Source organism: Crocuta crocuta, unplaced genomic scaffold (genome assembly GCF_008692635.1).
Source record: "Crocuta crocuta isolate KB4526 unplaced genomic scaffold, BGI_CrCroc_1.0 scaffold374, whole genome shotgun sequence".
NCBI classification, from domain to species: Eukaryota; Metazoa; Chordata; class Mammalia; order Carnivora; family Hyaenidae; genus Crocuta; species Crocuta crocuta.
The window spans coordinates 3,827,092-3,854,487 of record NW_027532613.1 but is presented as its reverse complement, the minus strand read 5'-3'; the positions used below and the strand labels follow the sequence as shown (position 1 = coordinate 3,854,487).

The window sequence follows — 27,396 nt, the reverse complement described above, 5'->3', positions numbered from 1 at the left end:
CGGCTTCCGGTTCACCGGGCATTTTCCTGTCCCTTGTTTTCTTCCGTTGTCGAGCGGTGGGAGTTGTCGAGTGACTGCTTCCGGGTTGCTGGGTGACCTTGAGCCTTCGGGAGAGAGATGGCGAGTCTCTGGAGGCTGAGTGTCCTGTGCGGTGCGCAAGGAGGCCGAGGTGAGGAGTCGTGGTACAGGACTTAGCACAGTCTCCAGCCGGGGAAGGCGGTGCGGTGAGGCTTTGTCTGCGGGCGGCGAGGCCTCTTGGGCAGGGAATCCCTCCATCCCGTTGGTGGATCTGGCTCCTGTCGAAACCATGGCGATAACCATTGTTGCCTATGCTCCTAGACGTTCTTTCGAGCGCTTATAGTCCCCGCTCTGGGCTGACGTGGGAATGGGTAACCTGAAAGAGAGCTCCTAGAAGTTACGGTCTTGCTGAGGCTATTCATAAAAGTTCTTTTTTTTTTCCCCCCTCCCAATTCACTGTTCTTAGAATGCACCTACCCTGCGTCGGAAACGTGTGTTAGGCTCTAAGTCCCAATGCCTGGTCTTGCCCATTTACCCTGGAGTTGGTGTAGGGGTCGGGAGATCAATTCGATAATCATTCAGCGGGGCATTTGTATTATACCAGACACTAGTAGGATTGGGATACAAATTGAATAAAACATAGTTCCTCCCTCTCGAAGTTTTCATTTTTATTTGGAAAACACATGTAAGCATAACAACATAAAGCAGAAACTTGTACTCTACCTAAATTATTTTGGTAGTCCAGGGGAAGAACATACCAGTTGTGTGTTTCAGAAGGGTTACCCTCTTTTGGTTCCTGAAGGAGATGTGTCCTATTTGAGCCTCGGGGATAAGGAAGGCCACAGGAAGAAGGGCATTACATTTGGAGCTACCGGAATGAGGAAAAGTGATGATGAAGGTGTAGGAATTCGAAGTAAGAGAGTGAATAACTAGATATTATTAGTGCATGAAACTGAAGGCGAAAAATGAGAGATGAATCTGGAAAGGTGAGCTGGAAACAAATCATGGAAGAACTTGTCTTGATAAGGAGTGTGCATTTACTCGCATGGGGACCACTGAAAGATTTGACATAGAGTTTGCAGTTTAAATCAGTCTTTTGGAGGGAGGGGGGCGCCTGGGTGGCTCATTCAGTTAAGTGTCAGACTTTGGCTCAGGTCTTGATCTCTAAGTTCGGGAGTTCGAGCTCCACGTTGGGCTCTGTGTTGACAGCTCAGAGCTTGGAGCCTGCTTCCGATTCTGTGTCATCCCCTCTCTATGACCCTCCCCCTCCTTGCATTCTGTCTGTCACAAAAATAAATAAACATTAAAAAAAAGATCACTTGGGTAACATTGTGGTAATGGCCGTCATAGAAGATGGTACACATAGAAGATGGACACACATAAGGGAGTTGACATAAGACACTGTTGGAGTAGTACAGAAAAGCAGATGATCTCAAATGTTAAAAAGATACATCAGTGTGACTTGGTGATTGACAGTTTAGGGAGGGAAGTTATGTATGACTTCTAGTTTTTTGGTTTAGGTTAAGAGTGACTGGGATGTCATTAAATACAATGGGGAACAAGCAAATGGAAGACACGTTTGGTTGAGAAAGTGAGTTGCAGGATGATTTTATTAATTTTTGGCATGGTGAGTTTGAGGATCTTGTAGGATATCTCAGGGGAGAGGCCCAGCAGGCATGTAAACTTCTGAAACTCTGGAGAGATAGCAGGGTTGCAGGTACAGAATTGGGTGTCATCAGCTTATGCATAGAATAAGCTGAGTGGATAAAATGGCCGAGGGTGGGCTTAGGATGTGAGGAGAAGAATGGGCGGATGGTAGAATGTTAGGGAAACATTCGAGTGAATGCAGGAGGAGATTGATATAGGATGTCAGAAAATAAAAGGAAGGACTAGAAGAGAGTTCATCAAAAAAGAAGAGAGGAAAGGCCCAATAAGATGAAGATTAAACAGTCTTTGTTGGATGTGACCACATGGAGACCATTGGCAACTTAACAAAGCAGTTTTAGTGGGGATAAAAATAAGTTTCGGAGTTGAAGACTGATTGGGAAGTGAGTAGGTGGAGGTGATTTAACCAACACTTTAAAGAAGCAGAGTTGGAATAGCCAAATTATGGAAAGAGCCTAAATGTCCATCAACTGATGAATGGATAAAGAAGCAGTGATATATATATATACAGTGAAGTACTTGGCAATGAAAAAGAATGAAACCTTGTCCTTTGCAACGACGTGGATGGAACTGGAGTGTATTATGCTAAGTGAAATAAGTCAGAGAAAGATATCTATTTTCACTCATATGTGGATTTTGAAAAAGTTAACAGAAGACCACGGGAGAAGGGAAGGGAAAAAAGTAGTTACAAACTGAGAGAGAGTCAAACCATAAGAGACTCTTAAATACAGAGAACAAACTGAGGGTTGATGGGCGGGGGGGTGGGTAAGGGGCAGGAGTGGGGAAAATGTGTGATGGGCATTGAGGTAGGCACTTGTTGGGATGAGCACTGGGTGTTGGATGTAAGTTATGTATCATGGGAATCTATCCGTGAAGTCTAGAGCACACTGTATACTCAGTATATTAGCTAACTTGACAATAAATTACATTAAAAAAAAATAAAGCAGCATAGTTGGAAATGGCCAATAGGAAGGAAGGAAGAGGTGAAAGACACAGAAGAGAAATTACCTTTTATTGAGTAATTATGACATTCTGGGAATTATGCTGAGCACCTTGCATGTATTTTCAGTGGAGTATTATGAAGTAAGTGCTACTATTTTCATTTTACAGATAAGGACATTTAGTCTTAGAGAGGCTGTTTAACTTAGTTGCTCATCACCTCACAGCTAGTAAAGTGGTGGAGTTGCGTGAATTTCAGTCTGTTTTTTAACCAAGAGACAGGATCTAAAAGGGGACAGAAAGGGATTGGTTCAAGAGTACAAGTGGAGGGGCACCTGGGTGGCTCTGTCTCTGCCTCTCTGTCTTTCTCTTTCTCAAAAATAAAGAAAATATTTAAAAAATAAAAAAAAAAGTACAAGTGGAGAAACTGATCTTGAAAAGGAAGATGGTAATAGATGTACTTCCTAAAGTAGACTGAATTCCTTGAGGACAAAGCCTGTCTTTTATCTCTTGCTCCGGTGAAGAGCATACTCTTACATGTAGTAAGTGTTTATTGGTTGAATAGATGAATAAATGGAAATAGAAAGGAACTATAATTTTTTTTTTTTAAGTTTATTTTGAGAGACAGTGCGCACGCGAGCAGGGGAGGGGAAGGGGGGGGAGAGAGAGAGAGAAGCCCAAGCAGGCTTCACTTTGCTAGTTCAGAGCCTGATGCGGGGTTTGAACCCATGAGCCATGAGATCATGACCTGGGTCAAGAACAAAGAGAGGTGGACCCCCAGCCAACTGAGCCACCCAGGCACCCTATAATTTACTTTTTAAAATTGTTAAGTGTGAAGCCCTTTTACGTAAGTGGTTCATTGATTTTTCAATTTTTCAGTGGCTACTTAGTCTGACTTCATAGCAATCCAGGGAAATGATACTGTCCTCATTTCACAGAGAAGCAGTTATCCCCTGTTTGGGGTTAAATAGTTTGCTTATGGTCATTTAGAAAGTCTGTTACTCCTGTTAACGGAGAAATGTTTATGACCTCCCTTATGTCTCTTTCCTCAGCTCTGTGTCTCCGATTTCCAGCGGTCAGACCTGCTTATGTCTCAGCATTTCTCCAGGACCAACCTACCCCAGGACAGTGTAGAACACAGCACATTCACCTGTCCCCCAACCACCATGGTATGTTGGTTTTTTTTTCATTGCTGCTGCGTTTTGAGCCCTTGCCATCTTTGTCTTGGCTAATTTTCATGCCTTTGGCAGGACTTGCTCTCTGTGGAGTGGAATTCTTATGTCCAACTCTGTCAGGTGAAGACCTGTTTAGCCTGCACCTTGGGGCAGACGATGTCAGCATGGTTGAACTATGCCATTTACACTGAAAGAGAACCCTTCTGGTCTAAGTCTATGAAAATTTCAGTTTTTTTAAAGGAAGGAAATAGCTTTGTAGGAAGAGTCTGTAAAATATAGTCATTCTTATTTATTTAGCTGTTTGAGAGGAACCAGATACAAATAATTCAGAATAGTAGACAATTTAAAAAATCACACATATTTATAGCTGTAAACTGATTTGCTTTTTTTTATTTAGGTCGATATTAAAATCACTTGGCATTTTTTTGGTGAATATTACAGAAAACCTGTAGGCGAATAGTAAGCTAACTGTTATTTCCAGTTTTAAAGTCTGGAAAGATCTGTATTTTGTAGAGATAATGAGTTCTCTTGATTCTTTTTTTTTTTTTTAATGTTTTTTTTTTTAATTTATTTCTAGGAGAGAGACAGAGACAGCATGAGCAGGGGAGGGTCAGAGAGAGAGGGAGACACAGACTCTGAAACAGGCTCCAGCATCCGAGCTGGCAGTCAGCACAGAGCCCGACGCGGGGCTTGAACCCACGAACCGCGAGATCATGACCTAAGCGAAAGTCGGTCGCTTAACTGACTAAGCCACCCAGGCGCCCCATGAGTTCTCTTGGTTCTTAAGTTAATAACTTAGGGATAGTTGCATCTGAATTATGAGAAATTAGGCAAGTATAGTTTTTCTGCTTTTTAGAATTATTTTATCTTGGAAAAGTTTTTGTTTCTACATTCCTTTGCTTAGTTTAGTTAAATTTAGCAGAGCAGTTTTAATTTTAAGTTCATGGGACTGAAGGAAAGTCCCTGAAATTATAATCATAGTTTTTAACATATGTGTCCACATGCATTTTCCTGGGGAATATCTCTCTCCTTTTATTAGATTCCCAAAGGGATCTGTAACCAAAAAAGGATAGAAGCTCCCAAAGAAATGTTTAAAGCCCATTTTGTTTTTCACTTATTTAGAAGTTTTCATGTTCCATATCTGTTTTGGACTATTTACAAGTGATGGGACCGAAGAAGGACCATAATCCTAATTTGAATTGGATGGTTTAGTTTTGTTTTCAGAGGAGCTTTAGTATTACCTTCGAATTCTAAAGATTAGAAGGTGTAAATGAAAGAGTAATGTTTTAAATGAATTCCTCATCTGGTATTAACTTATATTCGTAAAGTATCCATTACACTCAAGTCCAAGATTGGTAGTTCTACGAAGTCGTTCATCCATCTTCTGGCCTGTGAGCAAACTAGATTAGTCTTCTAATCAATTTAAGTAGGAACTGAGACACCTCGTGCTAAAGAACTTCAAAGAAGGGTGATGGCATCTTTCTCAGTTGCCGCCTTTATCTTACTTTCTTCATGCTCAGTTAAGTCTCGTATGCATACTGTTTGCCATTCTGTCAGCTAGGTTATTTTGTGGCAAATACTGAATGTGAGAGATGTGTGTTTCCCTCTTTCAACTCTTATGAATCTGGACCCCCCCATTTTTATAGCTGGTTCCAAGGCTGCATCTCTCCACTGGACTGGCGAGAGGGTGGTCAGCGTTTTGCTCCTGGGCCTAATTCCAGCTGCTTATTTGAATCCCAGCTCTGCGATGGACTACTCCTTGGCGGCAGCCCTCACGCTCCATAGTCACTGGCAAGTACAGCAGACCCTTCAGTGTTACACTGCTGAGTTTATTTGCTGGAAGCTTGTCTCATTACGCATACGAGGGAGAAGTTGATTAAGATACTCAGACCTGTAGCAACTTTAAAACATGTAAAATATTTGTATGCCCAGATTTGTGTATCTACCTGCCTATTTGATGTCTTTACTTCCATATCTAATAGGCATTTTGAATATAGCATGTTATCAAACTGGGTTCCTGGTCTTCCCCAGATCTCGCCCTCTGTCACTCTTGCCTGTCTGAGTTAATGGCATTTTCGCTCTTCTAATTGTTCATGCCTCCACCCTGGTCATCATCCTTGGTTCCGGTCGTAGCCATCTAACTGGTCCTCCTGTCTATTCCCAACACAGCAGCCCCAGTGATGTGTTAAAATGTTAAGTCAGGTCAAGACATTCTCCTCAAAACGCTTTGCAGTCTTTTAACCTTTCTCAGACTGTAAGTCAGAATTCTTGTGGTGGTCCAGCGTACTCCAGCGTATTTACGCCCAATGTAACCTGGCCGTTTCTTCCCAAACCTCCAGCTACTCTCTCCGTCATTCACACCGGCTTCCGTGATAGTTCTTGGACGCTCCAGGGACACTCCAGGCCTCAAGGCTCTACTTTTGCTTCTGCCTGTCACTCCCTTTCTCTAGTTACATGGCTTATTCCTCATTTCCTTCCCATTGAACTGTCACCTTCTCGATGAAGCCTTCTCTAACCAGTTATTCACACTGTAGTGTCCTTCCCAGCGTGTCCTATCCCTCTCCCCTGTTTTATTTTTCTCAGCGGTGCTCATTAGCTTCAACTATACTGTGTCATCTATCATTTTGTGTATTCCTTGTCTCCCCTTACTAGAATGAAAGCACAGATACAGAAAATTACAAGAATCACATCCATGGCTTAATAAATTATTGTAAGGGTAATGCTGCCCTGGTAAAGAAATAGAACTTTGCCACCTACTCCAGACGCTTCTTCTTTGTGTTCTACCTCAGTTATAGTTGTTCAACATCCCCCCAACCAGGAACTATTATCCTGGTTTTTATAGTAACCACTTCCTTACATTTTGTTGTAGTTTTACCACCCAGTTGTGCATCCTTAGACACTATAGTTAAGTCTTGCCCTTTTTAAAAAAAGAAAACAGACTTTTGGCTTTTCTTGTTTGTTGTTATATATTTCATGCCTAGAACAGTACCTGACACGCGCTAAGTAAATATTTATTGAATGAATGAATTCCTGGCTTCTATTTATTTTATCCAGCATAGTTTGTTAGACTTTCTAAGTTAATGAACCCTCTGAAAAGTTTGTAAATAACAGTTGAGATCTTTGAGCTCATTTTATGATGTTTTATAAGGACAACATGATATTGTGGGCGAGGGAAGCATTTTTGGGTTGTTAGAACTGAAAGGACTTGGGAATATCTTAACCAACCCTGTTATTTACAGATGTAGAAACTAAACCCCCGGTTTGGGGGGGGTTAAGTGATTTATCAGAATGATTTTGTAAATAGTGTTACAAGGGATTTTCTTTACCTAATTTTCTAGGATTGGTCAGGAGAATTACCCTTTAACCTATAGACCTTTCAAAATACACGATTCTAATTGCATATGAAATATTAGATCACAAGGACAGGAATGTTTCTCTAATATGTGGTTCTTGGCAGAAGATCCATCTAAATCCACGAAAAATCAGAATAATTCTNCACACACACACACACACACACACACACACACACACACACTATGACTTAAAAGAGTTGTCTGTGATTGTGCAGTAATTCCTTAGGATCTCTTCTCTCTCTCTCTTTTTTTTTAATGTTTTATTTATTTCTAGGAGAGAGAGTGAGAGACAGCGTGAGCAGGGGAGGGTCAGAGAGAGAGGGAGTCACAGACTCTGGAACAGGCTCCAGGCTCTGAGCTGGTAGTCAGCACAGAGCCCGAGGTGGGGCTCGAACCCACGAACTGCGAGATCATGACCTAAGCGAAAGTCGGACGCTTAACTGACTAAGCCACCCAGGTGCCCCGGATCTCTTCTCTTTTAATCCACATTAATTGGGCTTTTATCCTAACTGCATAAGTGAAGCCATTCTTACCAGTGTCCCCCAAAACCCTCCTTTTTTCAAAATCCAGCTGTTCTCGGTCCTCCTTTTACTTGAACTCTCAGCACCATTCAACTTAATTGACCACCGCCTCCTTAAATAATTTTCTTTGGCTTTGTAGACCCTATGCCCACCATTTTCCTCCACTTCACCCGCTGCACCTTCTAGTCTCTGATGTCACTTCTCCCTTTGTCTGGACTTCCTGAACAAGAAAGCCCTGAATCCTGGGCTCTGTCTTCCTTTCTTTATTCCTCTGATTTCCTGAGGTGCACTCAGATCTGGCCTTTTTTCCTGATCTGCAGTCCAATGATTCCACTTGTCTAACCATCGGAGTCCATTTGAATGCGTAATAGTCACCCCAAATTTAACATTGCCAAAAGCCGCTCTTTCCTGCCCCCAAATCTCTCTTGATTTCCCCTCAAAGCTGCCTCCTTTCCTGTTCTTCCCTAACTCAATTAAATCATGGTTGCTCAAGCCAAAAATCCTAGGAGTTATTCTAGATATTTCTTTTTGTCTTATCCCACATTCAGTCCATCAGCTCTGTCTTTTTGTTCCCGGCTCAGAACATAGCCTGCCTGAATCGTCGCTTCACATCATCTCCCCCATCGCCAGCCTAGGTTCAGCCAACAGTCTTGCCGAAGCTACTTTCTTTGCCTCCTAACTGGTTTTCTGTTTCTGTTCTTGCCCCCTCTTCTGCTGTCTGCACTATCTATTCACCACACTGCAGCTGAGGTGATCTTTTTTAAAAGTAAAATTACATTTATTTATAGAAGATATACAGATGACTCATGAGCACATGAAAAAATGCTCAACACAATTTTTTATTAGAGAAATTTAGATCAAAACCACAATAAGCTGCCACTTCATCCTTAGTACGATGGCTCTAATCAAAAAGATGGGTGGTAACACGTGTTTCAAGGGTATGGAGAAGTTGGGAGTCCTGTGTCTCTGCTGGAAATGTAAGAAGTTGCAGCCGCTTGGGAAAACAGTTTGGCGGTTCTAACAAAAGGTTAGAGTTACCATATAACCCATTGATTCCACTTTTAGGTGTGTACACCTCAAAGTTGAAAACACATATCCTCACACAAAAACTTGAATAGTAATATTCATACAGTGTAATTTACAATAGCTGTAAAGAGAAAACAAGTATGCCACAACGTGGATGAACCTTGAAAATGTTAAGTGAAAGAAGCTTGACACAAAAGGCCACGTGTTGTATGACTTCATTTATATAAAATGTACAGAATAGGCCAGTCCGTAGAAACGGAAAACAAGTTAGTTGTTGAATAATGAGCCAATGGATACAGGTTTCTTTTGGGGTGATGAAAATGTGGAATTAAATAGTGATGATGTTGTACAGCTTTGTGAATACACTAAAAACCACTGAAGTGTACACTTTAAAAAGGGTTAATTTTATGGGGCGTGCCCAGCTAGCTCAGTGGGTAGAATGTGGGACTTTGATGTCAGGGTCATGAGTTAAAGCTCCACATTGGGCATGGTGCTTACTTTAAAAGAAGATGTTGGGAGTGCCTGGGTGGCTCAGTTAAGCATCTGACTTCAGCTCAGGTCATGATCTCATGGTCTGTGAGTTTGAGCCCTGCATTGAGCTCTGTGCTGATAGCTCGGAGCCTGGAGCCTGCTTTAGATTCTGTGTCTCCCTCTCTCTCTGCCCCTCCCCTGCTCATGCTCTGTCTCTATCAAAAAAAAAAAAAGTTAAAAAAAAAAAAGAAGGTGTTTATTTTATGGTATGTGAATTACATCTCACTAATATTTACTCCTACTTAAAACGTATCTATTGTTTCCCATTATATTTCATATGAAACTCAAACTTTTAAAAAAATTTTTATTTTAATGTTTTATTTCTGAGAGAGAGAGACAGACAGACAGACAGTGTGAGCAGGGGCGGGTCAGAGAGAGAGGGAGATACAGAATCCGAAACAGGCTCCAGGCTCTGAGCTAGCTGTCAGCACAGAGCCCGACGCAGGGCTCAAACCCATGAACCGTGAGATCATGACCTGAGCCGAAGTCAGAGGCCCACCTGACTGAACCACCCAGGCACCCCCAACCTTTTTTTTTTTTTTTTTTTTTAAAGATTTTTACTTTTAAGTAATGTTTATACCCAGTGTGAGGCTCAAACTCACAACCCCGAGATCAAGAGTCATGTGCTCCATGGACTGAGACACCCAGGCACCACTGAAATATAAACTTTTATCATGACCTTCAAGGCCCTATGTGATCTGCCCTTCCCTTATGATCTTTGTGTCCTCTAGGAACACTAATCTTTTTCCTATTCCTCAAAGATGCCAAGGTCATTGTCATTTCTGTTTGGAATGTTCTTTTCATTTAGGTCACCCTTTCCAAAATATTTCTTCATAGCACATATGTATATTTTTCTCCTTCACTAGAATCTGTTCCATAAAGGCAGGGATGCTGTCTTATTTGCTGTTCTTTCAACATCTATAATAGGTTCTGGCACATACTGTCTGCTTCATAAATATTGTTTTTAATTATTGAAAAACTCTATAGAGCATTTGTTTTAAAGTTTATTTATTTATTTTTTACTAATCTGTACACCCAGTGTGCGGCTTGAATTCACGACCCTGTGATCAAAGAGCCACGTGCTTCTCCGACTGAGCCAGCCAGGTGCCCCTGGAGCATTTGTTTTAATTAAACAAACAAACAAACAAACAAACAACAACCAAGGTTTTGTATGTAAAGTGGCAGTTAGCTACTGTCTTTGATAGAAGTAACTCTGGAAAGTTGAATCTGAAGAATAGAGATGTCTCTAAACTCTTGATTCCTTCATTTTGGTTTATGACTGTTGTGACCCTGAGTTGTACTTTGAACCTGATAATTACTGTTTTGCAGTCAGGTTAGCTATTTAGCCTTCTGACTTTACTTTGATTTTCCTTTTGTACTATTATTATTACTTTTTTAGGGGCCTTGGACAAGTGGTTACTGACTACGTTCACGGAGATGCTTTGCAGAAAACTGCCAAAGCAGGCGTTTTGGCCCTGTCAGCTTTAACCTTTGCTGGGCTCTGTTATTTCAACTATCATGATGTGGGCATCTGCAAAGCTGTCGCCATGCTACGGAAGCTCTGAGCGTTTTGACTTAATACCACGAGAATTGATTGTACACCTCTTTGCCTCTGCTCTGTCATGCCATTCAACTCAAAATAAGGAGGAAATAACAGATAAGTCCATTGGTGAGACAAACCTCTTCTAATCGCCTGGTTATTTTTAGAATTTAGTCTTTGAGGAAAAGGTTAGAGAGGAATTGTATCCAACAAATTTGGGGACTGAGTTCCTTGTTCTGGTCAGTTTATGGGGTTGTCTCCCAGCTTCTCACAAGACTCAGCATAACTAAACATTACATATGAGCTTTGGCCTGTTAGCTTTTCAGATTCTTAAAGGGAATTCAGCTTTATTACTATCAATACCTGATCAAACGTCTGTGTTTGTCCTGTAAACGATGGAGAAAGGGAAAGATTGTTAATTCACAAGTAAAGACTTTGCAGAAAATTAGTCAGTGTTTAATTTTTGAAACTTCCCTCTCTGTTCAGTTAATACCAGTTATTGATGGTTACAAGTCCTAGGGAAACTTTAAAGTTAGGAAATACTGCTATTTGACATTAACTCATTTCTAAAACCTGGGAAGAACTTCTGAGTATAGAAAAATTCCATATAGGGAAGAGGCCCCCTTATAGATGTATCAAAGTATTACAGATGCTGAACTGAGACTTAATCCTCAAATGTGTTTATTTTACTTATTCTAATAATGTTCTACAAATATAAAACTGTAGGTAATAAATTGTTATTTTCCCACTACAGGAATTTCTAATGTGAAAATGTATTCTATGAAAATAAAGTGTTTTTTTTAAATAAAATGCTATATAATAAAAAAATGTATTCTAGTCTTTTATGTATTGACTCCCTAGTTTTATTCAGTAGAACTCGGTGTCTTTTGCATATATTGCACTAAAATAGGACTATTTAAGGTTCCTTCTAGGGCTTAGCAGTTAGGTAAATTACAAAGTACTGTAATACAAAAAAAGACTCACATGTAATAGACAGAAATACACTGAGTATGAGTAGTTTGGTATAAGAAGAGTATTAAATACATTTGACCTTCAAACAGCATTTGCACGGGTCCACTTATATGTGGATTTTTTTCGATATATACAGTACAGTACTGTAAATGTATTTCTTCTTTGGGATTTTTATATTTTTTCTCTAACTTTATTTTAAGAATACAGCATATAAATCATATAACATAAAAAATATGTGCTAATTAACTGTTTAGGTAATCAGTAAGACTTTCAGTCACCAGTAGGCTATTAGGTCAGTTTTTGGGGAGTCACACAGATATTTGACTGTGTAAGATGTCAGTGCCCCTAACCCCCGCATCATTTAAGGGTCAACTGTAGTAGGAATTAGAATGACGTCCAGATCATGATGTTCTGTAAAATGCCAGCCTTTGGTATTTAAATTATATTCTGTATGCAGTTAGTTTGGTCTGAGGGTGAGTGTAAGGCATGATGGTTTGTTTCTCTTAGCAACATAGTGGAGCTGGGACTTGGCACGTTTCCCCCACTGAGGACCTTACTGGGCAGATGAGGCAAGCTATGGAAGGGCAGCTGGCTAGAGGGTAAGTGTGTTCACGAATGTCTGTACTAGGGGTTATAGGTAAGCTCCCCTTTATGTGCTTATAGCCTTGTCGGAGACTTACATGTATATTACGGGCTTAGGAAGAGGTGATTAATTCTGTTTTGGGGTTGCTTAAAGGTTTGAAAGGGACAATGCCTGAATAGCAGTGGTTCACCGAGGAGTGTTGGTAGATGACCAGTCTGCTTTGACAGGAGAAATAAAATATTAGTAATGATATTACTAATACAATAGTAATACAGCTTACATTGTTTACAATTGGGGTTCTTGGGGTGCCTGGGGGGCTGAGTCGGCGAAGTGTCCAACTTCGGCTCAGGTCATGATCTCACGGTTTGTGCATTTGAGCTCTGCATCGGGTTCTGTGCTGTCAGCGCAAAGCCCACTTTGGATCCTCTGTCCCCATCTCCCTCTACCCCTGCTCCATTCATGCGTGGGTTCTCTCTTTCTCAGACATAAATAAACATTAAAAAATTGCTGGTTCATGATGGTCGTAAAAAGCAGACTGGCCTTTAGTCAGTTTTATGATTGGCCTTATGATTCTCCATAGACAATAATTCCCCCTTTGTGTCATTCCTCTCTTCCCCCTTCCCCAGCCCCCAGAACACCAGTGCTGTAAACTAGAGTTTTCCGCATAGTTGAAATGGGGAGGGGAGGAACTGGATAATGTGGGGGATCCCATAGCTACCACCAACACCGTCAGACCACAGTTAGTGTCTGGAGAGGTGTCTAATGCTAATAAGCTTCATTAGATGGTGAGTGAGAAGTCAGAGGGTTAGTTCCCGGCTGAGCTGTCGATGTGGAAGATCCCTGGGTTGCCGTGAGCTGCTGGCTCAGCAGGTGAAAATGAGGCAGGGCCTATAGCAATGGGTTTCTGAGGGTAAGTGGGACCTGGTCAGAACTGTGCTTCAGAGAGAACCGGGGTGACAGGAGGAAGGTTGATAAACCAGAGGCAGAAGGACGCGTAAGAGATAGAAGAAAGGGGCTAAACTCTGACCGTTACAGCGGGACGTAGGGGTTGGTTTTAAAGGTACTGGAGAAATGAAAAACATTCATCTGACAGGTACTGAGTACCTCATGAAATTGGCACTGTGACAGGTGGCGTGGATAAAAAGGTAAGTCCCCTAACCTTAAAAGGAGTTCATAGTCCAATCGGGACAACCGATAAGTGGTGGCAGTGCACTGTGCTAAGTACAATCATACACACATCCAGCAGTGGTATCACAAAGGGCGCACTAGGAATTTGCCAGCAAGTTTCCTGGGAGAGTCTTGACCTGGTTTCTGAATGATATGGAGCTGACAGGTGGCCAAGGGAGCTGGGGTGAAGCATGAAGACGACTAGAGAGTAGACCAACCTGGGGAGGGGCAGAGAGAGAGAGAGAGAGATGGGGAGGGAGGCAGGGGATTCAAAGCAGGCTCTGTGCAGACAGCGGAGAGCCCGATGCGGGGCTCAAACTCATGAGCCATGAAATCATGACCTGAGCTGAAGTCGGATGCTTAACCGACAGCCACCCAGGCGCCCCAGTCAGATGTTTAAGTAGGTTTTGCTGGCAGCTGTGTGAAGTATGCATTTGAGGGAGGGAAGCATGAAACGTTAGATTATTTAAGTGATGCAGAAAAGAAATGATGAAAGGCAGTAGTAGCCAGAATGAAGAAGAGAACACATTTAAGAGAGATTTAGAACTTAGAATCAGTAAGTTATACTGGAGTGTGGAAGATCAAGAGAAGAGGGAGGGTCTGCTCAATTTCTTTTTTTTTTTTTTATTTTTTTTTTTAATGTTTTATTTATTTCTAGGAGAGAGAGAGAGAGACAGCGTGAGCAGGGGAGGGTCAGAGAGAGAGGGAGTCACAGATTGAAACAGGCTCCAGGCTCTGAGCTGGCAGTCAGCACAGAGCCCGATGCGGGGCTCGAACCCACGAACCGCGAGATCATGACCTAAGCGAAAGTCGGACGCTTAACCGACTAAGCCACCCAGGCGCCCCTCAATTTCTTTGTTGAAAATAAGTGGATGGGAAGTGGTCATTAATTTCTGGAGGAAAATTAGATATGGTAGTGGAGGGATAGGTCATGACCACAGTATTGGTATATCCAGGAAGAATTTATAGACCTTTTTTTTTTTAATTTATTATTTTTTTTCAGTAATCTGTATGCTCAATGTGGGGCTTGAACTCACAGCCCCGAGAGGAAGAGCTGAATGTTCTTCCAACTGAGCCAGCCAGGCACCCCAGATTACATAGACCTCTATTTTTGGCAATATGACAGGCTAAATTTTAGAAATCATTTTGCTATGATGCACCTAAGAATGTTAAAAAGAACACCTTTTATTTTCTTTTAAAAATGTGTTTAAGGGGCGCCTGGGTGGCTTAGTCGGTTAAGCGTCCGACTTTCGCTTAGGTCATGATTTCACGGTTCGTGGGTTCGAGCCCCACGTCAGGCTCTGTGCTGACTGCCAGCTCAGAGCCTGGAGCCTGTTTCAGTCTGTGACTCCCTCTCTCTGACCCTCCCCTGCTCACGCTGTCTCTCTCTCTCCTAGAAATAAATAAAAAACATTAAAAAATTAAAAAAAAATTTTAAAAATGTGTTTAATGTTTATCTATTTTTGAGAGAAAGAGAGAGAGAGTCAGAGCTCGAGGAGTGGGAAGGCACAGAGAGAGGGAGACATAGAATCTGAAGCAGGCTCCAGGCTGTGAGCTGTCAGCGTAAAGCCTGATGTGGGGCTTGGCCCACGAACCATGAGCTCAACTTGAGACAGAGTCAGACACATAATCAACTGAGCCACCCCGGTGCCCCACAACAAGAACACCTTTTAAAACATGACTCAGCTTGCCAGAGGAAATGCTCTCCAGCCAGAACAAAGTCTGCATGCATTCAGAGAGGCAGGCTAATGCTGAGGGCATCCTTTGCCCTGGGATCACTTACTAATCTCAGGTGGCCTAGAGCTCTAGGTTTAAGAAGGCAACAAAGAGGCCAGGAGCAAAGCTGTGGACTCAAATTGGAGTTTGATTGAAGACTCCCTAAAACCAGGAACCATGAAGGGTCTTACCCTCAAAGTAAGGGCGAATTATAGGAAGATAATTTTTACCTCAAAAAGCAGAGAGCAGAGAAACTTGTCTGACTTGCCTTTTTCTGATTGGAGGGAAACATATCTCTGAGAGTGTGTGGCTCAGGGCCAGTCCTTATGCCAGTTTGTGGCCTGAGTTCATACAATTTGCATGTTTAAAAAGACTGTATGTATAAACTATTTGTAAAAAAAAAAAAAAAAAGGAAACCAACTTGACAAAAAACTATTTGTAAAAACAAAAAGACTGTATGCTGTTAATATAAAATTTACTTGGATTGGTAGTTCCCCAGATGCCTGGTAGGAAGTAAACAAATTTTCACTGGAGGAAGGTTTCTCCCAACAGAAGACTCAAAAATTCCCACCAAGTTCTAGTGAATGGGAACTTCCAGCAAATGATCACAATACATACAGGAAACAGTCTGAACAAGCATCAGCACAGATAAAACAGAAACCTAACCACAAAGAATTCAGACCCTGGCAAAATTTTTCAGACACAATATAAACAAAATGAGACGGAAGTCTGAGTACAAGTCAATTTGGAGAAAGTGGCCCTACACCTGATGTTCCCGATCCATCAAATCTTGGGAAGTAGATGTCTACTTAGGAAAGTCGTCTGCTCTCCAATGTCTTTATAGGTGGACGTCAGGGTCAGTCCTCAGTGGGTCTGGATATCCTGGTGGTGAGATCCTAAGCACTTTCCCACTATAGTGGGAAGCATGTATCCATGCTGTGGGCCTCAAGCTTAAGACCTCTCTGTGAGGTTCAGAAGACCTGAAAAGGTCACTTCCAGTGTGGTTCTAAGGCTGACCTATTGGTATCTCTTCTAATAAATCTGNGGGGGGGGGTGGCTGTGGGCACAAAATGTCTGATGATCTGCCTTTCAGAAAAATAGCTTTTGTGTTGAGTATATGGACTGTGTACATGAGATTCACTTTTTTAAAAAAAGTAACAATTACAGCATACCACAGATGGAATCTTTTAGGGGATGAGTCAAGCCCAGCCTCATGGGGTCTTTCTATAACAATTTCATATGAGAGTTTATAGAGATCTTAAAATGTAAATTGCAGCCTCATTAAACCTAGAGCTAGAACTCAGAAAAGTTTCAGGCTAACTAGAAAAGTTAGAAACTATTATTTAAAAGCACCCGAAAGGTTACAGTTTGGTCAGCTGACTTAAATCCATTTGTAAATGTTCAAATGGTCTTTAGTGTGGCAATTTCTTCATTTATTCTCTAGATTATAATTAAAATAAGTAAAATTTTGTCACTTGTTGAGCCTCCTAGGTAAAAATGACTGATATTTTTATACAATTTGAATCAATTTGTTCCTATATTTTGGGTTATGACCATCATTATTCTTTCCAGCATAAATATTATCAGCCTAGAGGTAGTTTGGGAATTACCAAATGATACAAACCAGTCTTGAAAAAACAAATGTCTTTCTCCGAATCCAGCCCCCCACTCACAGTGAGGACAGTGTTAACTTTAGTCTTTCTTGTATAGAAATCAGATTCAACAACTGTCTGTATAATATGCTGGTAATGGATAGAAAGGGCTCTTTGTATAGTAGTAAGCTTTTCAGTGTGGGCTTTATTCAAAACAAAGGAAATTTTCCTCAAGTGTTGTCANAAAGTCGGACGCTTAACCGACTAAGCCACCCAGGCGCCCCGAGGTCAGAAGACTCTTAATTGCACAATCAGTGCTGAAATTTCCAGCTCTACATGCTGATCTATAGACAGTATGAACATTAATCCTTAATTTTTCAGCAAGAACCGGATGTTGGTTGCAAAATATTCTGAAACAGAATATTTCAGAAGTTACAGCATGTTTAGCACAAGCTATGCTTTGATTCTTTCTAAGTTATGAGTCATCATCAAAGAATTACTCTTATCAGGGCTGTCCAGGATAACATCAGTCAAATCAGGACTGGGTGTACTTAGAGTTTGACAACTGGTGAACAATACTAAAATTACTCTTTATCAGGAAGGGAAAGTAAGGCAGCTAGATGTTGACTGGAGCAGCATTTAGTAATTATAAAGGAAGCAGAGGCACCTGGGTGGCTCAGGGGTTAAATGTCTAACTTCATCTCAGGTCATGATCTCAGGGTTCGTGAGTTCCAGCCCCGTTTGGGCTCTGTGCTGACAGCTCAGAGCCTGGAGCCTGCTTTGGATTCTGTGTTTCCTCCTCTCTCTGGCCCTCCCCTGCTCACTCTCTGTCTCTCTTTCTCAAAAATAAGTAAACATTAAAAAAATAATAATCATAAAAGAAGCAGACAATGAAATAATATTATAGAAGGTAATTAGCTGATATGATTCCTATTTTTGAGTAAGCAGCACTGAAACAATCCTGTCTTTCATGCGCAGTAAGAAGGGTTTAGCATATTTAGGAAGATCCAAAGTTAGATATTATTATAAGAAAGGTTGTTAAAGAAGGAAAGAAAGAAACATCTGATGGACATGTGTATCCCTTGGGCAGAGCTCTGGGACATTTTAAGTTCAGGGCATGTGGAGTTTTAGCTGACCAGGATATGAGGAGGGGCCCCCGGATGGCTCAGTCGATTAGTGTCTGACTCTTGATTTTGGCTCAGGTCGTGATCTCATGAGTTTGAGCCCCTTGTTGGGCTCTGAGCTGACAGTATGGAGCCTGCTTGGGATTCTGCCTCTCCTCACTGCTCACGCGTACTCTCTCTCTTCTTCTCTCTTAAAATAAATAAACGTTAAAAAAAAAAAGATATGAGGGATACCAAGCATACCTAATTGTTTTTATCATTTCCCCTTTCATGAAGAAAATGATAGCCACCTGGGATATTCCCAAGAACATTTACATATAAAGGCTTCTTAATAATTCTATTATTCTGAATTTAAGCCTGTGTTTAAGAAATGAAAATTGCTGGATTGCACATATAGGAGGATTAGGAGGAACTTAATGGAGGACCGTGGGGGAGAAGAAGGGGGGAAATAGGGGGTGAGAGGGAGGGAGGCAAACCATGAGAGACTCTTGAATGTTGAGAACAAAGTGAGGACTGATGGGGGGGAGGAGGAGGGGGAGGGGGGAGATGGGCATGGAGGAGGGCACTTGTGGGGATGAGCACTGGGTGTTATATAGAAACCAACTTGACAATAAACTATTTAAAAAAAAGAAATGAAAATTGCTAGAGAAAATTGGTTATTAATAGTCATAAGTCATAGATACTTAAATGCAAGGAGAGATCTTGCTTTAGAGTGATGATATGTACACACAGCAGAAAGCTTTCTTAGAATCTTTTCCTCAGACTGATTCAAGAGATTGACAAAGGCACAAAAACTATTAAGATCAATCTTATTCTTTACTACTAATGTGTCTTCATATGTATATGGTTACACATATGCAAATACACAAATAGGTAATAGATTTAAAGCTTTTGTCTTTAGCTTGAAAATGTAAGTAATCACCGTGTTAGGCAACCACATATCTTATTGAATTTTCTTCCTTGGTAAATAGTGGAAATTCCTTTGGTACACAGACAAAACGTGGCCATTTGTTTTCAAATCCATATATTCTTTTATTGCATCTACTCTATCTACTATAGTTTGGATTATCCATACTAGTTACTTTAGTTAATCTTTAACAACAGTAATAATTTTCTATTTCCTTACAGACAGAAAAACGGAGGGCAGGTGACTAAGAGCTGATGTACAGAGTACCTCAGTAAACACTAACATCACCCAAGGGCACAGGGATTTTTTTTTTTTTTTTTTTAGTTTTTATAATGTTTCTTTATTTTTGAGAAAGAGAGAGAGACAGGGAGACATAGAGCAAGCAGGGGAGGGACAGAGAGAGAAGGAGACACAGAATCCAAAGCAGGCTCCAGGCTCTGAGCTGTCAGCACAGAACCTGATGCAGGGCTCGAACCCACGAACTGTGAAATCATGACCTGAGCTGCAGTTGGACACTTAACCAACTGAGCCACCCAGGCAGCCCCACAAAAACTGTATTTAAAGATTGATCTTATTCTTTAGTATTCCCATGCCCTAATGGTTAGGATTGGTTTTGGGGCTAACACGGCTCATTAAGGAAGTGTGCATAACTCAGTGAAGATGAGAGAGTTGGCATCTGTCTTGGTGCAATCTAACACTCCAAGCAGTGGGACTTAAAGGAATAATTTTAGTAGAATGTTCTTTATTGTTTTAAATCTTCCTCCCAAAGCACAAACATTGTTAAGAACATTTAACCTTAGGGGCGCCTGGGTGGCTTAGTCGGTTAAGCGTCCGACTTTCGCTCCGGTCATGATCTCGCGGTTCGTGGGTTCGAGCCCCGCGTCGGGCTCTGTGCTGACTGCCGGCTCAGAGCCTGGAGCCTGTTTCAATCTGTGACTCCCTCTCTCTCTGACCCTCCCCTGCTCACGCTGTCTCTCTCTCTCTCCTAGAAATAAATAAAACATTAAAAAAAAAAAAAAGAACATTTAACCTTAAATTTCAGATGTGTAGGTTAAGATGTATTTCTATATTTTAATTAAAAACAGTACAGTGGTTCTTACAGTTTGGTTTCAATTTTGTTTAGACAATTGTATGTGTGTGTTGTGTGTGTGTGTGTGTGTGTACCATACTACTAACAGTAGTTATATATTTTTGGAATGTTTGTTTTTTGGCAATGAACATATATTTCAGTCAAGAAAATTGATTGAAGGGGTGCCTGGGTAGCTCAGTCGGTTGGGCAGCTGACTTTGGCTCAGGTCATGATCTCACGGCTCATGGGTTCGAGCACCGTATCAGGCTCTGTGCTGACAGCTCAGAGCCTGGAGCCACAGAGCCTGGAGCCTGTTTTGGATTCTGTGTATCTCCCTCTCTGCCCCTCCCACACTCACACTCTGTCTCTCTCAAAAATAAATAGACATTGAAAATTTTTAAAAAATTGATTGAAAAATAAATGAACAGTGCATAGTTAGTGTGTATCTTATCATTCTGCTGGGGTTGGACTCTTTCTGCTCTGCCTTCTTTGATGAAATTAGCTGGGTGGGCTTCGGTAGTGAATAGACGTAGCCGGTGATCTTAAATTTCATTTTTAGACTAAAGAGTGTTGTTATCTGGAGCCTTCATCCTCATTCTCCAGGGAATGTGTTCACTTCTCCAGTTAACATTTGAGCACTGGAGATGGACATGGAGATAAGTGTGTTGATACTGTATGAAATTGTAGGTAATTATGTAAAGGAGGGGGAAAATGTGTTGTATAACAAGTGAGACAATGAGGCCAAAACACAAAGTCTTCTGAAAACATTAGTTACATGCACATTTTGTTGTTGTTGTTCTGAACACGCAGTAGACTGGGAAGTGCAGATGTGAGCCCAGGTTGGGGGGCAGAGATTGAGGGGAGCTAAATTGTTCTGCAACACTGAATAAGAATTTGAAGTTCCTAGAACTAATCCAGGAAGGGACTTGGGAAAGAGGAGCTATCAGAGGGACAGATGAGAAAAGAGTTGGTGGGATGGAGGGCGAATGGGATCTGGGGGACCAGAGGAATATAGTAACCACTGAAAAGAGTACCTGATTGTGGAGTGACCCCAAAATGGACAAGGGTGTCCATGTATAATTTAATGATTTTTTTTTTTTGCATTTTGACAATGTACCTCATTCTTTTGTCCCTCACAAATTTTCACTAATACCTACCTACTATATCTTGCAAGAGTGTTGAGTGTTTTGATTTATTTTAGAAATTGTATTGGAGTAAATTTCTTTCAGAGCCAAAGCAATAGCCTTATGGAAAGCACATGTTAGATGCCAAGATGGTCCACAAAGTGTACCATGTACCAATTCACTGGAGGAGGGAACTTGGGGCCAGAAGTGGCCATGAGAATATATGCCTCCTAGGAATTTCCAGAATCTGTGGGGTAGACAGTGGTGACTTGCAGTTTCCACACTGCATGTAATATTGGAGCTCAAGAATATCTGGACTACACTATGCAAACCTCCTGTCCATTCAGGCTCAGCCTTGTGCATTGAGTTTTTCCATCTCTTACAAGGTGTGATTTGAATTAGCTCCTAGACCTAGCCTACCTACGTGTGGTCTTCTCTCCTGTCTGACCTAAAAACCTCACCTACAACTCAATTTACTCTTCTAGTCTAGAGGGAACACATAATGCATTATTTCAGCAAAGTTCTACCTACTTAACAGGATTGTGATAAAGATTTTAAAAGATGTTAAAATTCTCAGAACATTTTAAAATCCTGTACCAGTATAATCTTCCATTACTATGTTACTGTTTTTATTTCTAATAATGAGGATGATAGTAAACATGAAATGGTACCTATAACTATATACCAGGGACACTGCTACTTTTCCCATTTAATACTCCTGGCATCTCTGTGTGCATCCCTATGAGAGAGGAGGTATTATTTTCATCTCCCTTTTCGAGATGACGACAAATAGAGCCAGGAATTAAACACAGATCCACCTGACTCCAAAACTAGCCTTTTAATGGATTGAATGTCATTTTAATGGATAGTCTTACAGATAAACTAAGTGTTGTCTCAGAAAATGAATCAGTGAGAAATCTATATAAACAACTCTAGAAAATTGAACAAGAGTAATAGACACATGGCCTTTAAGTCCACGGAAATAGCAACATCTTCGCTTACAATAATTAAAACCTCCCTAAGATACCATAGCACTTATGTGATTACTAAGGATGAGAAAGCTTAATAACACAATGGGTGAAGCAGGCAGAAGAGTAGGCACCATGGAGAAAACAAATGGGCTTGCTGAGGGTCCCGTGAGAAACAGGAAGTGGAGTCCTTCTCATACTATCTGGTTCTGCTCCACATTCATGTAAATATTCATGGAAAAGGGAGAGTTCCTGCACCCTAGGAGCTCAGAGTCTGGTGGGAGGAGGACCCATAGTAAGTGAAAATCTGTGATACGAACTGAAGGGCTGTTCACAGGTAAATCTTAGGAGAAAGAACAGAGAAAGGGATTCACACAGCATTTGATTTTCCCACATGGCATTTTCAAGTTTTAATGCAGGAAAGGATTGGTTAAAAGCAAAACTCTCAGGCCAGCCCATTGAAAGATGCCCTAATAGTAGTAGTGAAAGTGAAAAGAAGCTTCTGGTAAGAGAAAAACCAAGCAATGGTGTGTGGTCGTGAGGTGTATAAGCAATCAGAGGCTAAAGTAAAAAGATTATCACACTGATCGAATTGGCTAATACCTGTACTCAATGTTGAGCAGTAGCAGACGTAGTTGGCTTCCTTGCTTCGCTCCTAACCCTAAGGGAAGTGTCACTAGTATCTCTAGAATTTCCCTCATTAAATAATATGGCAGAGGGATTAAGGAGTTCCCTTGTTGTTATGAGCACTGGCTGAGGTATGGAGTTGTTGAACCACTACATCATGCACCTGAAACTAATATAACGCTGCGTGTTGACTGTATTAGAATTAAAATGAAATGAAATAAAGTAAAATAGAACAAACAAACAAAAAAGTTACCATACTTTGGCATCTCCTGTTCCCGAGGCCCTGAATGGCCTTCCCCGTCTTCTCTGTCAGCTCTTCCTCAGCCCCTTCTTCATGCCTACCTTTCTCTAGAACTGGGTATGCGCACAGTTACCACCAGAGTCTTTCATCTTTTTTTCTTTTGCCTTCTCCTTCCTTTTCTTGTTTATCTAGTTGACTAGAGTCTTTATATGCCATTTTGATTTAATTTGGTTACATAGTTTTCTTTTTTCTTTTAATTTTTAAAATTTATTTCTGAGAGAGAGAAAGAGAGACAGCGTGAGCAGGGGAGGGTCAGAGAGAGAGGGAGACACAGAATCTGAAACAGGCTCCAGGCTCTGAGCTAGCTGTCAGCACAGAGCCCAACGCGGAGCTTGAACCCACAAACCGTGAGATCGTGACCTGAGCCGAAGTCGGACAGTTACCCAACTGAACCACCCAGGCGCCCCTACATAGTTTTCTTTTATTCACTCAGAAGATACCTACTTATCATTTACATGGCGCTCTCCCTTCTTCTGGAAACGTTAAGTCAGCACTTCCACAAATTGGACTTCAGTATCAGCATCATGGCTGTGAAACCGCTCTCTGGGAGACCCCTCAGAAGGATGCAAAAGCAAAAGAACTGACCCCCCTAAGTTAAATTCACATTTATTGCAATTTAGAAATCTTTAGAATCTTTAGAAATCTACAATGCAGATGTGTTTTACCTACGCGGCTGGATTGTGACACTTTTAAGGGCTGAGATCATGCCTCAGCTGCCTCTGTATTCGCACCCCTGGAATGAGCACACTGCCTAACACGTGCTAAGTAGGCAGGGGAAAAGTTGTTGAGTGAACGAACAGCTGTGGCTTCCGTGGCCCCTTTTTCATCAACAGGTGAGCAAGCGCCCCTGTGCAGAAGGAGGTGTTATACACAGAACGGATGCATCGTGTGGCTGGTGAACCACCCACAGATGCTCAACAGAACTGTGACACTGTAAATACATATTTTTGGCAGGGACAGCTGCTTCTGACCAAAAAAAACAAAAACAAAAAACACAAAACACTAGACATTAAAACAAAACAAAGAAGCTAGACATTATGGCCAAAGAATGCAGAAGAGTGAAATGATGTGCGTCCAGCTCTTAATTTATAAAAATGACTGAGTGGAAAGACAGAGGGGTCATTGCCACGGAAAGAAGAGCTGCACTAGAAGCAAAAGGCCTGTCATGCCATGCAGGGCCACAGGGGGAAGCCCCAGCGTTAGTCAGGAGACAGCAGTAGGGTGTGCATGAGGCACAGCCTTCGTTACTCTTTCTGAGGAAAGGCAAGGCCAGGAAAGGCTAGCAGTTGAATACTGGATAGTTTGAGTAATTCTAGCTCTGCGTGTCTGGTTTCTGGCCCTGGGTTGATTCAGAGCAGGGGAAATCCCGGCCTTGTGTGGGAGAGCTAGACACAGGATGTATCTGGGGACATGGGCTTGGGGTAGGTTGGTTTATATAGGAACTGGGGACTCATCTGAAAGTTGTTCAATGTCTTAGGAATTCGCTAGCCTTAAAGGGCAGTCTCTTCTCAGACAGCAAGGCTCCCCAGAGATGTCAAAGCATTGTAAAATATAGAAAATTTAAAAAATAGAATTAGTAGGGCACCTGGGCGGCTCATTCGGATTGAGCATCTGACTTCGGCTCAGGTCATGGTCTCGAGGTTCACCTGTTTGGGCACCGCGCTGACAGTGCAGAGCCTACTTAGGATTCTCTCTTCTCTTTCTGTCCCTCTCCCACCTGCTCTCTCTCTCTCTCTCCCTCAAAATAAATAAATAAACTTAAAAAAAATAGAATTAGTGTATGAGGCTCAGGAGCTTGAAAGAAATGTGATGGCAAAGAAGTATATGACTGAGAAATTTTCATCTCTGCCCATTTACACAGCACCACTTTAGGCATTGTGTAACATCTGTATGTTAACATATTAACTTGGAAAGCTTGACCTTCTTCACTTCATTTTAGTCTTGTCCACCCTCTCTATGTATTTTAGGGGTTCCTTTATCTCTCTTAATAAGTTTTATCATTTTTGTCTAAGTAGTTTTTATCACCTAAATGCGATTGTACCCACTATACTCCTTCTTACTGTTATGAATGGATTCAAAATTATGTTTTTCTTACAAAACTCATTTATTGAAGTGAAATTAGTATTTTTGCAGATGTAGGCAATGTTTTGCAATTTTGCAGAATTCATGATCTCTAACATCTCTAGTTTTAAAAACTTCTGCTATAAAAGTTAAAACGTATACAAGTCCTGTCCCCATCACCCACCTTCTGCAATTATGAAAATTCTGCTTATCCTTTCTCTTCTGTTTTTCTACTTCCATACATTCACTCATGTTTTTGTCAATTTTACTTAAAATGGCCATTCATTTCCTACAGTTTTTTTTTCTGAAGCTTTGAATCTCTGGAATACTTTTTTCCTTATCTTGTTTTATTGTTTTGTTGTGTTTTAGTAGTTACCATGCTGACTTTTTTTTCTCTCTTCTCATCTTTGTTTTTTTTTTTTTTTAATGTTTTATTTATTGCTAGGAGAGAGAGAGACAGCGTGAGCAGGGGAGGGTCAGAGAGAGAGGGAGTCACAGGCTGAAACAGCCTCCAGGCTCTGAGCTGACAGTCAGCATAGAGCCCGACGCGGGGCTCGAACCCACGAACCGCGAGATCATGACCTAAGCGAAAGTCGGTCGCTTAACCGACTAAGCCACCCAGGCGCCTCTCTCTTCTCAACTTTGAACAGAGTGATAATCTGCTTAGATTTAGGTTATTTTTTAGTGTTTGTGGCCAAGCAATGTGAGTGAGGATTTCCTGTGTTTCTAATTTCTGCCCAGTGGCATGATGGTCAGACCCTCCCTTAAAATGTGTTATCTGGGGGACCTGGGTGGCTCAGTTGGTTAAGCGTCCAGCTCCTGATTTCGGTTCAGGGCATCAGCGCTTGGGATTCGCTCTCTCCCCATCTTTCTTTGCCCTTTCCCCCGCCCCCACTCATGCTCTTTCTTTCTCTCAAAGTAAATTAAAAATAAAAGCCTTTGTATACTTCTGCTCTGCTGACAGTGCATCTCCCTCCTACTGCTGTTGCCGGGTTGTCTGTTAGTCTCAGCTAATCAAACACATGAGGAATTGTGATTTTTTAAAATATGCTGTCCCAGTAAGATTTTCTTACTTCCTCCCCTAACTCCAAATCACACCTGCTTCCTCCCCTAACTCCAGATCACTCCAGGGTTATACTCAAGGACTAGTTTCCCCAAACATTCTACCCAGTTGTTTATTATTATTATTATTATTGTTATTTGAGATTTATGAGTTTTAAAGTCAAACACAACACAGCAAAAATAAAAAATAGTTACAGGTTTGATTTTTTCCTTTTGTCAGGGGAGGAGCGACTTTGGGTGGAAGGAGACTATGGACCCAGAAACAAGAACGCTGCTCCTTCCAGCGGGAAGAAAGGGATTTTGTTGCTAAAGGATGTCAGGATTAGTTTATCTGAATTTTTTGTGCCCTCTCTTAATATTTTACCAATATAAAGTTGTTGTTGTTGTTTTTAATACCGTAATACTTGAAAGGAAATTCGGATACTGCGAATAAGAAGGAAGTGGCAATTTCTATTACCTACCAGTTCTCCTGTTTCAGGTCTGAATATTCTTCCCCTAAGGCAGGTGGATGGGACTCAATGGCTGACACTGAATTAATGGTGCCTCCTGAACCACAGCTCAACCGTGTCAGTGACTCTGCGAGTTTGTGGCCAGGGCACCTGTTTCAACCCCAAACTAGGACTGTCCCTGGCTCCGCTCCGCTAAGGCTGTTATAACAGAATTAGAGGCTTATTTGTCACCGGTGGATTTCTTCCTATGACTTAGAGACTTGGGGGACTTCAGTAACTTTTTATATAGCTTCTTTGCTTATGTAAAAAGTTAGGAAAATCAAAATATTCTTCTGGCCAGATCAGGGTCCAATCACTACTGATTTTCTCCCCCTCGGTGTACATTTTAACCCAAATATATTTAACATCTCACCGAAACACAAGCAATATGATCTCTTTTTTTCTCTAAGGTAAGATGATCCTGACAATATTCTCTGGAAAATTTTTACTGACTGACCCATGTTTTTTGTTTTTCCTCATCCCCACTCCCAGGATAAAAGAAGTGCAAACCGATTTTCAAACAATCTCTTGCAGAGACATTGCCTAGTTTGTTTGTTTTAATTAGATATAGAACCTGAGTTTCTAAGTTGGTGAACACATGGTCCAGAGATATTAAATTCTAGTTTTTAGGATCCCCTACTTCTCTCTCTTCATATCAATTCATTTTTCATTTTTATATTTTGGTCATCTAAAATGCTTTAGAACCTGATTTTCTGTACTGTGTGTCTCGTACAGTGTTATCTAAAACATTAATTGACATGACATTAATCTTGCTTTTATTTATTTATTTTTTAAAAGTATTTTTAGGGGTGCTTGGGGTGGCTCAGTCAGTTAAACATCCAACCTCGGCTCAGGTCATGATCTCAC

The 27,396-nt window shown here is 41.2% G+C and overlaps 1 protein-coding gene across 2 annotated transcripts; it reads left to right on the top strand.

The window, feature by feature from the left end:
* Nucleotides 1-35: 35 nt before the first annotated feature.
* Nucleotides 36-11,611, top strand: SDHD (succinate dehydrogenase complex subunit D). Of its 2 annotated transcripts, XM_077780574.1 has the most exons (4): nt 36-169; nt 3,675-3,791; nt 5,444-5,588; nt 10,628-11,611. In XM_077780574.1, exons 1-4 carry the CDS (start codon nt 118-120, stop codon nt 10,791-10,793), a joined length of 480 nt encoding a protein of 159 aa, XP_077636700.1. In that variant the 5' UTR covers nt 36-117; the 3' UTR covers nt 10,794-11,611. The 2 variants fall into 2 exon arrangements, with proteins under 2 accessions (XP_077636700.1, XP_077636701.1); XM_077780575.1 differs by lacking the exon at nt 5,444-5,588 and having other exon boundaries at nt 37-169.
* The last annotated feature ends 15,785 nt before the right edge of the window (nt 11,612-27,396 follow it).

Coding starts and splice junctions, on each gene's coding strand:
- SDHD (XM_077780574.1), top strand. CDS start 118: ATGGCGAGTCTCTGGAGGCTGAGTGTCCTGTGCGGTGCGCAAGGAGGC. Junction 170..3,674: donor CGGTGCGCAAGGAGGCCGAG/GTGAGGAGTCGT, acceptor CTCTTTCCTCAG/CTCTGTGTCTCCGATTTCCA. Junction 5,589..10,627: donor CTCACGCTCCATAGTCACTG/GCAAGTACAGCA, acceptor TTACTTTTTTAG/GGGCCTTGGACAAGTGGTTA.